Genomic DNA, 12,676 nt, shown 5'->3' with positions numbered 1-12,676 from the left:
TTAATAACCGAAGGTCACGTTTGGATCGTAGTTATCTAGCATCTGTGTAGCAAAGAAAGATATGCTTAATAAAACAAATGGGTTACACACGTACAATCTTTTATTCAAAAGCTATCATACATGAAGGGATTTTTTCACCCTTTCAAAATATACATCTAGGGTTTTATAATGTGAGCATTTGCATGTTCATCCCGGCTTCAGTCACATCGCACTTTATGTGTATTCATTTGCCTGTCAACATCGCGCTTTGTTCATCCCCTTTCCCTACAAAATGGAAAAGGAAAAAAATTCTGTTAAAAGACGAAGTGAGTGCAAATATTCATAAAAAATTAGCCACAGAAAAATCTAATAATTACGTTAAATACGTATGGATGTATGGAAAGTAGTAAGGAGATGACACTTGTTGGAATTACTCGCTTTATTATTATGATCCAGTCATAAGACAATGAGACCTGTTTTGCTTGAATTGAAAAATCTTTTCGCTAGAAATATGTAAGTACATGTGATGCTGCGAATCAGTCGCGCTTCTGACAAGAAGTGAATATAATACTAAGTATTAATTATAAACCAACAACGAACTTTAAAAAGCAGAGAAAGCACACCAAGTTTGGATTTAGTTCGCATAGCGATGAATATATAAAGTTAGCCTTTAAATCAGTAATCAAGCCAAAAGGCGAAGACAAGCAACATAGCTAACTTTCCAGGCCAATCGAGGCACACACACATTCCAGTTCGAGCTTTGGATAATGATGTTTGTCTCTTTTATTCATTGTTGAACATTACTATCCCTTGACGTAAGTAAAAAATTGTTTCAATGAAAGAAAAAAAACTCTATCCATTGAATTCATTTACTTTCTTTTGTATCAGATGTCATGTAAAAAGTGGAAAACGGAACATATGAAGCCAAATTACTAGCATTACTTTGTTACAAACCTTGAGATAGAAGTTAGAAAGAAGCAACTAAGTAATAAACAAAATACAATATTGATACAAGTATTTGCAATGGGATGACCAAAAATTACCCGAACCGTACAAAAAAGAACAAGATTTCCGCTGGACACACACACACATACACACACACACACACACACACACACACACACAATGAAGATAATGTGAATCAACTGTGGTGTAGAACAGGATGTCTACTGGTACTTGAAATACTGATATTTGATTTTCTTACTGGAAATATTGGAATGTACTGGAAATTATTGTCTAATACTGGAGAAATATAAAGATTTCCTTTGAGACCCTTCAAGATGGCAGTCCCATTATCTGGGTGTAGGTGATGATAAAATTAATTGGTCAAACATTGAAAGAACTTGGTAATTCGAGAAAGAAAATCAATAGTGTTTCCTTTTTTTTAACCCACTAGTTTCTATGCATTCTTTCCATCAGAATATTGAAGAACTAGCTTTATCAACACATTTTACAGCTTCTTGAATATCATAGTATGCCTTTTTTTCTATCCAGGATGGTGTTTTGAAAATTTGTAAGTCAAGAAATCAACTCCAGTAAACACCCTGTAGAATCCCGAAGGACGATCGCCCCCAAGCAGTCTTTTGGCATGTTTATAGTTTATGTGAAAGTATATCGTGTAGGATTTCTTGGGACATGGCAAAATAACATTAAAAAAGAAGACTGCCTGACCTGTATGAAGATAAAAATACAGAACTATAATAATTACAATAGCCATCTACACTATTTAAAAGTCATAAAACGTATTTAGTAGACACATCCCACTTCGTAAATGGGTTTCCATGCCTATCGCGGGTGCGTTACACATGCAAAGAGAGTGTATTATTAATTTTACAACGACTTTTCTTAACTATTAAGTAGGGTCGCACAATGGTGTCTTTGGTGCGACATCAACAATACATTACATTATAATACAGAATAATTTTATGTATTATAATTGATTGCTTGAAGCTTCCGTTCACCACGTCGACTAAGTAAGAGCAAGCAATTTACAAACCTAAAAGTGTCAATATGTTACTTACGTTTCTCTCTTTTCATTCTTTCCGTTGCGTGACGAAGCCAGCTTTGAACTGGTCTTTTGATCTCAGCATCTGTAGCAAATTTGCTGGACGCGTGTTGCCTCACTGTCTCTGGAAATATAATATTTCTGAATGAGAAAAACTGGCAAATTTCTGCAATAGATATGTGTTATAACAAGAAGGAATATGAAATATAATATTCGACATGCATTTCAATAGGTGAAATGAGGTTCCAAAAGTTATGGGATACAAAGATAATAGGTCTATTGTGCTATGCCTTCTCGAGCATGGCGAGTGCAGCAACTTGTAATGGCATGGACTCGACAAGTCGGTGGAAATCCTTCATAAAGTCTTGGTTGTTGGCTATTATGACGTGATTGTAGCAAGTAAAACGTGTGCACAAATGGTTCGTACGATGATATCGTACATGTTTCTATTAACTTTATGTCTAGCAGTATAGTTGGCCGATTCATTGTTTAGAATGTTCTGCAAACCAATCGCGAATAATTTTGGCTTGCTGATATTGTCTAGGTCAATCGGACTCGAGGATCCAAGAATGCCATATAAACACGCACCACATAATTACAGGCCACAAGCTTGTAACTGCCTTGTTGATAACTTGAGTCTACGGCGTCTAGAGTCTCCGCCACATACGCACTCTACCATCAGTTCGTATCAACTGGGATCATGATCAGTATGGCTATCCGGCATATTGGCAGTTATCAAGTGCAACACACACATTGATAGTTTTCCTCGTAGAAGCAACATCACGGTCAATGACCTTTTACAGAAGTTCAAGTAACAGAAGTCGAGTGCTATGTGCATTTATATTTGTTTTCCGCAACACATGAAGTGGTTCTATACCGCTATCCCATAACTTGTAGGACTTTAGTGTATTTCAAAAACAACATCCTAATTTTATTTAAAATCACGAAGCATTTCAGACACGTGGTAGCTTGTAATTCTACCTTATAATTAAGTTTAGAGGTTTTTCAAAACATGAGAAATATTTGTGTACTATACCATGATTTAAAAAAAAAAATCTCCTGGATAACGCAAACTGCTCAACATTATAAAAAAATCTACCATCCATTCTTCTTTTTCAAAAATAAATTTTAAAATAGAATGAAACAACAGTTCACGATCATTAAATTTTAAGAAAAGTCAATTATGATATTAAACAAGTAGTGAGTATCAAGAAACTAAGAGAATAAGTTTATGTAAGCTGGTATAAAATACTAATTCACAATCCTGAATTTAATTTCTCGAAACATATCGACATTTATTTTCTCATACAAATTCTTTGGAAAAACTGAGCTCTGTGAACAAATTACTTCGGAGAATTGTCTTACAGTACTAACTTCTGGATAATTTTTGTAGTGGATGGTCGAATCGAGTGGAAACACATACAAATTCTAGTTAATCGTCTTAAATAATAACATAAGAAAATATATAATAAATCATAATATATTACCTGTAAGAACATCACAAAGTGCAAGGGCTGAGAATGATGTCTTCGTCTTTCCGCCTGTCCAACTTATTTCCGCTGCTAACATGTTGGTTAGAATTCGCTTCATTATATTCGTAACAATACTGTCAATATTAGTACCCCCTATCTTACGGAGCTCTGCAATCTGAAATATAAAATTTAACATTAAATTACGCACCAAATTTATCAGAGTACAAATATAAAATTCTATTGATTGCAAACTTGGTAATTTCAGGAATTATCAGGTCTTAGCACTTTAAACGTTATGAACTTCATAAAAAAATTTTTCGAGGTATTCTTTGTAATTATTTTTGAAAAAAGTATTTAAATTACAATAGCGATACTAACACATTAAAGTATACTTCATTCTTATCGAAGTTGGTTGTTTTCAATGTTTCAGTTAAAAATATTTCTCGGACATTAAGAAACACCAAAAAATACTCAATATATTGTACACATCGCGAGAACATATACCATTATATTCACGATACATACTAAGCTTTATCGCACAACAAAAAAATTTCGAAGACTGGGCTTCGGCTAAATGTTTGTCTCCGACGGTGTGCACAAGAAAGAAAGAAGAAGAAGAAACAAAGAAATTAAATCAAGATAAAAAAGAAAGAAATAAGGCAAATTTTTTAGGCACTCAAGGTGTATCTGACACATTCAAGCCGGTTGTCTGGTTCTGTAGATTTATTAGTTTCATATGGTGTCTCCTGTTTTTTTTTTTTTTAAATGTTGATTGATTTGTCTGTTGTACGTATGGTAAATGCCTCTTTTATTGATGATTTTTTTTCCGTATGTAGGTTTTTTTTAAGAACATATTGGCTGAGCACATATGTAACCATGATCAACGTTTTTAAAAAATGTTCTAGAAGGGTCTTAGCTCTTCGTAGTCTCCTGTGGCAACGGGCCTGCTACATCTTAAACATACACATATCGTTAATAAAACTGAATTAGAAACATATTTGTGGCTGGCTACTCTTTTGGGATTTCAAAACTCCCTTACTCAAAGTTTTCTCACAAAATTTTACACTAAGTTACTCAAATGGGTACTTTCGAATTTTGAAAATAAATAACACTTCAGCTATACTATAGTGGATAAGAAGAGCTAAGTAAGGAATTGTAGAAGCATAAGAATATTTTAAATATTACAGAAGGTATAAATATGTATCTCTATTTGGCAACTTTCAGTCTGAAGCTTAGCACAATTTACATTACCATTAGTGCACCACAAAAATACAGTATTCTACCTCTGTATGCACGTTTACATTACAAGAAACCTAAACTAAAAGGAAAACGTAAATTTCAAGATGATGATCAACAACAAGAACTGAAAAACTGATTGTTACTACTCAAATTTAAATTTAAAATTTCACAGCATGGGACCTAAAACTGCAAGCAAGTTACGCCACAAACGTTCCTTATACATTTAAAAGTGATCACCAGCATAACAAAAAATGAGTAGTAAAAAACTGCACAATTGTAAGTTAAAATACTTTGATTTGACAAATGTACATGACTCGCACATGTCCTGTTACCTATAATTTATATGTATAACATAGGAGAACCGAACTACCGCTCTTCTTTTAATCACGTAATTGTTTACTTCTTTTAGTGCTCAGCCAACAGAAATGGGGATACTATCTGTCTCACCCATAAGAACAGTATGAGTTCCTTTACAATAAGACATACAGAAACAAACTGGTTTGGCAGTGATTCTTATGTTTTCAGTTAAGCTCAAATTTCCCGTTTTTTAAAAAAGAAATCCCTGACTTTTCTAGAATCTTCAAATTCACTGGCTTTTCGCGGTAGGTGGCAACACTATATTTGTCATTTGTAAAAAAACATACATTTTCTTCTCGTAACTAAATATATTCAACAAATACGGAGCTAAACATACCAAAAGTCTCCTAAATGCTGGATCATTTGCAATCCTCCTCTCACACTCATAGAGGTCGTCCAGCGTTTGAAGAGGGAAATTCTCCAGCGGTGATCTTTCATTATGTTCATCTGATATTTTATGTCCTTGAACTTCTTCTGAAGACAATCCACTTCCCGATATGCTTTCATCATATGTTAGCCTCTGTGAAGAATATAGGGGTTCCTCCACAACTAAAGTATTACCTCGAACATTTGCTGACACGTAACCAGTGATCGGGGACTTTCCATTGTTTGATTCAATATTAACTTCCTTATCTGATGATACAGTCTTCTCACAGATTGTTAACATCAATTCATCTGTCTCTTCTTTTATCCGTCTTCGTAAATGCCTCGAAGATATGCAATCTGCGGATTTTCTCTTTCTTTCCATTTCCTAGAATTAATGAAAAAAATCAATGCTTGAAATTTCAGCAGGGCTCGCAAAAGCCATGTTTGAAAACAGAAACAGCTTTGAGTTTGAAACCAGACCTTTTTTTGTTAGTGTTTAAACCAGGTTTTTTGGTTTAAATTGATTTGCTTTAATTATTTAGATTACATGTGAATAGAACTAATTTCGTTTGACCTTAGCAAGCTCCCTCATGGCTGTATGGTTAGCGTACGCGCCTTTGATGCGGGAGACTCAAATTCGCGATGGGTGCTCATGTGACTCAGATTCCACGTTAAGCTGTAGTTGCACGTCTCATATAGCCATGCTACTGAGAGACCCTACACTCCAAGCCTAGATTGTCCTTAACATCTTTATGTAACAGCGGAGACCTTATGAAGGATGGAACCTAAAGCTTAAAGTGGGATCAAATCACTTACCCAGTTTGCACACAAGAAAAACTGTCCTCCGCCTGGCCCCAAACCCAAGACCTAGCTCGACCCTCTGTAGACTCATGTACAGAAGAGACCTGATAGAAATATGTTATATTGATCTTGCGTACTTGTGAACATTTTAAATTATTTTAGAAAGACAACTGCACAAGTGAAATCACTATACAGATTATTGAGGTGAGCGAGCTTTTTTTTATTATTTTTTTTTATTTTATTTTTTTTATTTAACAGAACTAGTCCCAGGTATTTGGTGACCGAACTTGGCAGGATCATAGTCGACTAAGTTTCAGAACTAGAAGTTGCGAAACCTTATTGGCTACATCCACATCTTATCAATTGGACTTTTCAGTTTTAATTTTAAAGTTCCAGCCTTTTTTAAGAAATAAACGTCGGTTTTAGCGAACTGGCTATTATACAGTGACAATAAAATAAATTTTAACACCATGTGTGTTGATTTCCTCGGGGTTTTCCCATTTCCTTACATTTCTTTCATTTCACCATTTCACTTATTATCATCATCAGTCACCTTTAGCCTAGGGCATAACCCTAGGAAAATTAATATGCAAAATAAATCTGCTTATGAAAAATCACACCGGCACGATTAAAGCGGGAGCTTTTCGATGTAAAATATATATATACCGCCCAGCTCTGTACTGAAACTGGACAATCCAGATTCACAGAATACTATCCGCATTAGAATAAAGTGAAGTGGGCGAAGCCCAAATTCTGTTGTTCCCTAGTAAAAAATCAGATTGTAATTATGCTAATGTACTGATCGCACCAAACCGAACAAGGTGCTTTTTACGAAAATTTGTATTTTAAGCGCATGACTTAACTTTATTACGTCATTTTTATTGATGTCTACTTTCGGAGCAGCCTTTTATGTTGTGAAAGGGCTCATCAACCTCCTGTTGCATAAGGATGTTAAGGCTACACAAACTTAGTTATATGTAACCTAAATAAATAAAGAAATCAATTTGAACAAAAAGTAACAATGTGAAAACAATATGGTTTAATCAAATTCTTTTCTTTCGACAAAACATGGTTTCTGCCAACCCTGGCAATAACAAGGATTTATGAGCAGTAAGCACAATACGTTGTAGCTTTCCATTACTTTTACATCCAACACCGCCTTCCATCACTCACTGGCGGGTGTAGGACAAAAGCTCACTAGACCTTTTGTCTAAGCTGACTAAATATATAAATAAAAGAAACACATGACTGGGATAGTCATCCATATTTTTCGATTATATTTGCGAATTACCACTTTTACGTAAATCACACCGTGCAGATTAAGAATAAGGTAACATGTTCCAGCCAATATTACCCTTCACAGATATTGTTTTTCTCTTTTCCTCCTCTTTTCAGAATACAACCCTCGCTCAGCTTTTACAATTTGAGTTACTGCAATACTTTTATCTTTTCTTATATTACAAATCGTTGTCATAAAAAATCTAAACTAGTATATTTTAATATATTAGCATTAAATTAGGTTTGCGTATTTTGCGAATAAAATATAATAAAGTGCGTGAAGAGTGAAGTTGCCTAACTGGGATGGCATTTAGTATTTCCCCCAACTCGATCCATGGAACTGGTACTGCAGCTTAGTGAACCATTGTGCTAATGAAAGAAAGAAAAAAAACTGCGGGGTTTCTCACCCCTTTCGCTCGCTCAGCTATGTTTCGTAACGCAACTACGTCACTTTTTCTCAGGGTTGGCAAAAACCATGGTTTTTATTGAAAAAAACAAAAAAAACGTTTTTTTGGTTTAAACCAGGTTTATTTGGTTTAAATAATTTGCTCAAAATTTCATATCATATATGGACAGAAATAAGTTTGTTTCGCCTTGATGTTATTATGCAACAGCCGGGTTATGCTGGAAGGGGTCACATAAGCTTAAAGCGGAATAAAAACTGCTTCTCGAGTTACATCCGATAGAAATTGTCCTCCATTTGAACTCGGAACCAGGACTAATTGGCCACAAATGCGATACGTCTACCGACTCACTCACGAAGGAATCCTGATAAAAATACGTTGTACTGATCTTTACATGCTTCTTAATATAGCTCTCAAGAGTCATTTCGGAAGGACAAAAAGATAAACAGTTGCACAAGTGAGACCATTATACTGAATTACATATGGACAATTTCAAAGTACTACGGAGTACAGAAGAACTAATTTAATTCAAGTTAGTTAACAACGACTTATATTGGTGACGACTTAATTTGCATATCACAAAGATACGAATTATTTGGGTCCACTTTGGCTCAGACTCATTTATACATAAATAGATATCGAAGATACTTCTCATTTCACTAAATGCCTCTCGTGGGGTCTGTATGACCCTTCCCCCCCCCCACACACACACAAAGTACGGAATTTCGATGTATTTTATTAATAGTAAACTTTGAAACAAAACAATATTTAGAATGTTTCTTTGATTGCAATTAGGCCTACATAACAATAATAACTACAAAAAAAAATCACAAAACAAACATTTATAAACTTACATAAAAAGAGTTGCTTTTGTAGTATAATCTTTTTGAGTAATGAATGGGGAATTTAGGTCTGAATATAATACGAATAATATACGGGAGTGAAACGTGATAACCCACAAATGTGTGTTCATCAAGATTTTACAAACACTTACACTTTTACGAACATTTTCGTTTTTTGGTTTAAACCAGTTTCTTTTTTTTTTTTTTTTTTTGAAAAAACCACCTGGCTTAAACCTTGGTTTAAACCAGCCAACCCTGCTTTTTTTTTTTAAATCAAAATCACTACCGTAAAAGACTGGAGGAGAAACTAAAAGCAACCCCCAAATTGAATTTAATTAAGACTTTAGTTCTTCGCATAAAATCTTTCGTCACTGGTGCCTGATAACCCGAATCACGCTTCACAGTCTCAATATTTGGAAATTCTAACCTTTCAACCTCCGTTGCGTTTTGAAGGGGTTCGGCTATTATTTGTAGTTGTAAGTCGCAAATATGTTCGGGGGGCTTCTAACCCCGTTCGCTCGCTCAGGTAGACCTGCATTTCGTAAAGTAAATAAACCACTTTTAATTTAAACATTAATATAGTGGAGAGATGTAACTCAAGCTACGTAAAAAAAAAAAGTCTCCACAGTAGCCTTTAAACTGTTTCATTGCATCGTCTTTGCAAATTTCAACACTATGATGAAATTTGCATGAGATACGTCCGGTTAAAATTTGTAAAAAGGCAGATTCTGCTGCGCTGCTTTTAAGTGCAACACTGTTGTGTTTGCTTAAGTCACTTCACAACAGAAAAGAAACACAAAACATATGATGAAAGCAGTTTTAATTGAAAATAATCCATGTTCATCAATTTCGCTAACTAACACCTTGGCGGGTTAACTTTAGCAGACGGCTCTACCAAAAGAAAAATTTATAGGTCGAAAAATATTAGTAGTAAAATAGTGAAACGGTAATATAATTGTTTAAACTCATAAACCATATGGGGCCGCGGTGGCTCAGAGGTAGAGCGTTCATCTCTGGTGTTTGGGGTCCCGGGTTCGATCCCAGCTCGCGCCAAGTGAACTCTGTGGTGGACAAACACCGTGTGCGTGGGTTTTCTCGGGTTCTCCCGTTTCCTCCCACTTTCTTCATTCCACCATTTCATTCATTTCTCATCATCACCGTTTCCCATATCCTCGGTGCACAATCGTGAGACGTTAAAATAAATATTTCATTTCATTCAATTTCATAAACCATATGTGGGAGTAAGTAACATAGGAAAGTATATGTTATGGTGGAACTATTTGCTAAGGCAGAAGGCGGCTGAATACAAGTTAGGAACGAGATGGTAAGTGTTGTATCTGAAGATTTGGGAAATGGTTAGAAACAATGGTTGCAGTGCAAAGGCAAGGTTCTAGATTACTGGTCCCCCTTGCCATTGAGCAGTAATAAAGACAGAAAACAACGTGCCCTGCGGGGCTCTAACCCGCCTTCACTCGCTAACGCTCGCTCGGCAATACTGTATAAGTTAAATGTATAAACTTTAGTACAGAAAGAAATCTACCCATCTACTAATCCACATCGGGGACCAGTAATCTAAAACCTTCCCCATGCAAATCATGTGTCACTTCAAAGGTAGAAAACAACTTGCCCTGCGGGGCTTCTAAGCCCCTTCAGTCGATCAGTTATGTAGCGTTTTGTAACACTAGTGCTCCAAATCTAGTAAAAAATAACTAGACAATATTTGCTCATCTTCGCTTTACCACACATATCTTAACAAAATCCCAGAGGCTGGTGCTGGACACTGAATGGCTGCTTATCAGTTTGGTAGCCTACATCAACAATGCAGGTTTTATGGTAAATCAGTTTGCGTGCTTATTCTTAAACTGTACGCCATAATTTCAGCATGAAATAACAGTGTGAAATAAGAGTAAGAAGGTTTTAGATAATTATTTGAAACATAAAAAGTGAAAAATATTTTAAAAGATTCCGACCTATTGTAAATCTGCCCATTTGTTCATAGCATTCCTGCTCTGTTGAACTTTAAACATTGAGTACTACGGCTGTATGATCACCATTTCATCATTTTTTTACAACTAGAATAACAACAACTATTTTTTTTTTAAACCACTAAAACTTTCATTTCACACACTTACCGAAATCAAGACTAAAATCTGTTGGAACACTTAATATTTCACTAACATCAACCACTGCGTCACCGCTGAACCTCACGTATTCCCTCCAATACCACAAACCACAATGCAATTGTGACAAACAAATGACGGTTCCGAACGCGCACCACAGCACTGAGGACCAGGCGAAATTTTATGGTTTATATTTTCTTTTCTGCAGATTTTTAAACATATTCTTTTATTATGAGAGAAATACGTATAATTTTGTGAATTTCTATTTCCCGTTGCTAGTGGCCATCCTGCGGGACAACCGTGGGATTCCCATGCATATAGACCCATGCCTGTCCCAAGCGGGACTTCCCTGGGATTACCTATTTATATCCTGGATTTTTTAGGATCGTTGTGGGTCGTACGGGATCATAATGGGACGTCCCGTGGACTACTTGTGCTATTAGGGTAAAGAATATTATAAATACTATTAGCGTCAAACTAGAAAAAGTAAGCTTACTAGTGAAATAAATAAGTCGTAGAAAGTATGCGAAAAGTTTTTAAAAGAAATAAACATCGAGAAGGAAAAAGTAAAAATAATATATAAAAGAATAGTTAATAGACGTAAAATAGTCAAAAGCGAATACATACGTGGTGCATCTTGTCTAGAATAGTCGAACGTGGTATGTAAACAAGGTATTTTGAACTAAATTTGTTTTCTAAATTCAAGTTTTTTTAAAAAAAAGAGAAAGAAAGAGTGAAAATAATTGATACTTAATAATCTATATAATAATCAATTGGCATATCGATAGTTATTAATAATAAATGAAGTATTCATTTCATTAGATATTTAAATGTACATGCAGGGAGAGAATCAACAGATTCCATCTTCGATGTTGTACGAGCGAGCGAGGATGCATTTCTTGCGCTCCTCACTTCTCGCTGAGCGGCTGTACTCCGTATCTAAGGGGCGGAGTCAGGCGGCCATTGTGGTTACTGTTTGGCCACAAGCCACTCCCACATACAAGAAATACCACAATTTCACGCGAATTTTGATGCAATACGTATGATTTCTTCTTAAATAATGCTTTGTAGCGTTATAGAAAGGTAGAAGAAACATTAATAAAGTCAGTAGTACCTAAATATAGCTGTAAAAGCAGTCATAAAGTATATTTAAGCACGTAAATATGAGTGAAAATGTATAGCTGCTACGACTTTAAAAAAATGATAAAAGCGACGAAAAGAGAATTAATATGTAACGAGAGTAAGGTTTAGTACTCGAATAAGTTACATGAGACTAGGAACATCATTCATTGTTAAAAAATATGCATCATTTGTGCATTTTAGAGAGAACAATGTAGAGTTTTAGTACATTAACAGTAGGCCTATGGTAATATAACGTAAGATTTTACAAAAAGTAACCATAGACACAGATATAGAAATATAAGAGCGTAAAACAAACAAAAATTGAATCTCACGTTTAGTCATTTATATTTTGCAGAGCTATGGAGGAGAAGATTATGCTATTAATTATAATGTTAACGGGTTTATTATTATTTGTAGTAGGAACCCTGATAATTATAGTATATTTAGTATGTAGATTACGAAAATTAAATGAGCAGAGAGAAAAGATAAGTAACGTAGAAAACAAGAACACAATCTACGAAGATGCCACACACACAACACATTATGCAAGTACACCTATTTATTCACTTGTGCACAAAAATAACACTGAAAAACACAAAAATAGCACTGAGAATAATTCGGATCACTATCGTGGACATATGGAATTGCCACGACATAACACAAGCGTAGAAGATACACAGATAGCACGTCA

The 12,676-nt window shown here is 35.1% G+C and overlaps 1 protein-coding gene across 2 annotated transcripts; it reads right to left on the bottom strand.

Annotated features, from left to right (window-relative positions):
• Nucleotides 1–82: 82 nt before the first annotated feature.
• On the bottom strand, nt 83–11,234 carry LOC145674964 (uncharacterized). 2 transcript variants are annotated; one of them, XM_081745283.1, is made up of 5 exons: nt 10,876–11,234; nt 5,390–5,803; nt 3,472–3,631; nt 2,001–2,108; nt 83–264 (listed from the first exon to the last, which is right to left on the bottom strand). In XM_081745283.1, exons 2-5 carry the CDS (start codon nt 5,798–5,800, stop codon nt 224–226), a joined length of 720 nt encoding a protein of 239 aa, XP_081601409.1. In that variant the 5' UTR covers nt 5,801–5,803; nt 10,876–11,234; the 3' UTR covers nt 83–223. The 2 variants fall into 2 exon arrangements, 1 of the variants encoding a protein (XP_081601409.1); XR_014129089.1 differs by lacking the exons at nt 3,472–3,631; nt 5,390–5,803 and having other exon boundaries at nt 235–264; nt 10,876–11,034.
• Nucleotides 11,235–12,676: the final 1,442 nt, after the last annotated feature.

Source organism: Thermobia domestica, chromosome 18 (genome assembly GCF_964235325.1).
Source record: "Thermobia domestica chromosome 18, izTheDome1.hap1.1, whole genome shotgun sequence".
In the NCBI taxonomy this organism is placed as follows: Eukaryota; Metazoa; Arthropoda; class Insecta; order Zygentoma; family Lepismatidae; genus Thermobia; species Thermobia domestica.
This window is presented reverse-complemented; position numbering and strand designations above follow the sequence as displayed.

What these genes read in the sequence shown, in the direction of transcription:
- LOC145674964 (XM_081745283.1), bottom strand. Translation starts at nt 5,800, where the DNA reads ATGGAAAGAAAGAGAAAATCCGCAGATTGCATATCTTCGAGGCATTTA. An exon ending in CAGCATTTAGGAGACTTTTG is followed by an intron (nt 3,632 to 5,389) that starts GTATGTTTAGCT and finishes TTTATATTTCAG; the next exon opens with ATTGCAGAGCTCCGTAAGAT. An exon ending in AAGAATGAAAAGAGAGAAAC is followed by an intron (nt 265 to 2,000) that starts GTAAGTAACATA and finishes TCCATTTTGTAG; the next exon opens with GGAAAGGGGATGAACAAAGC.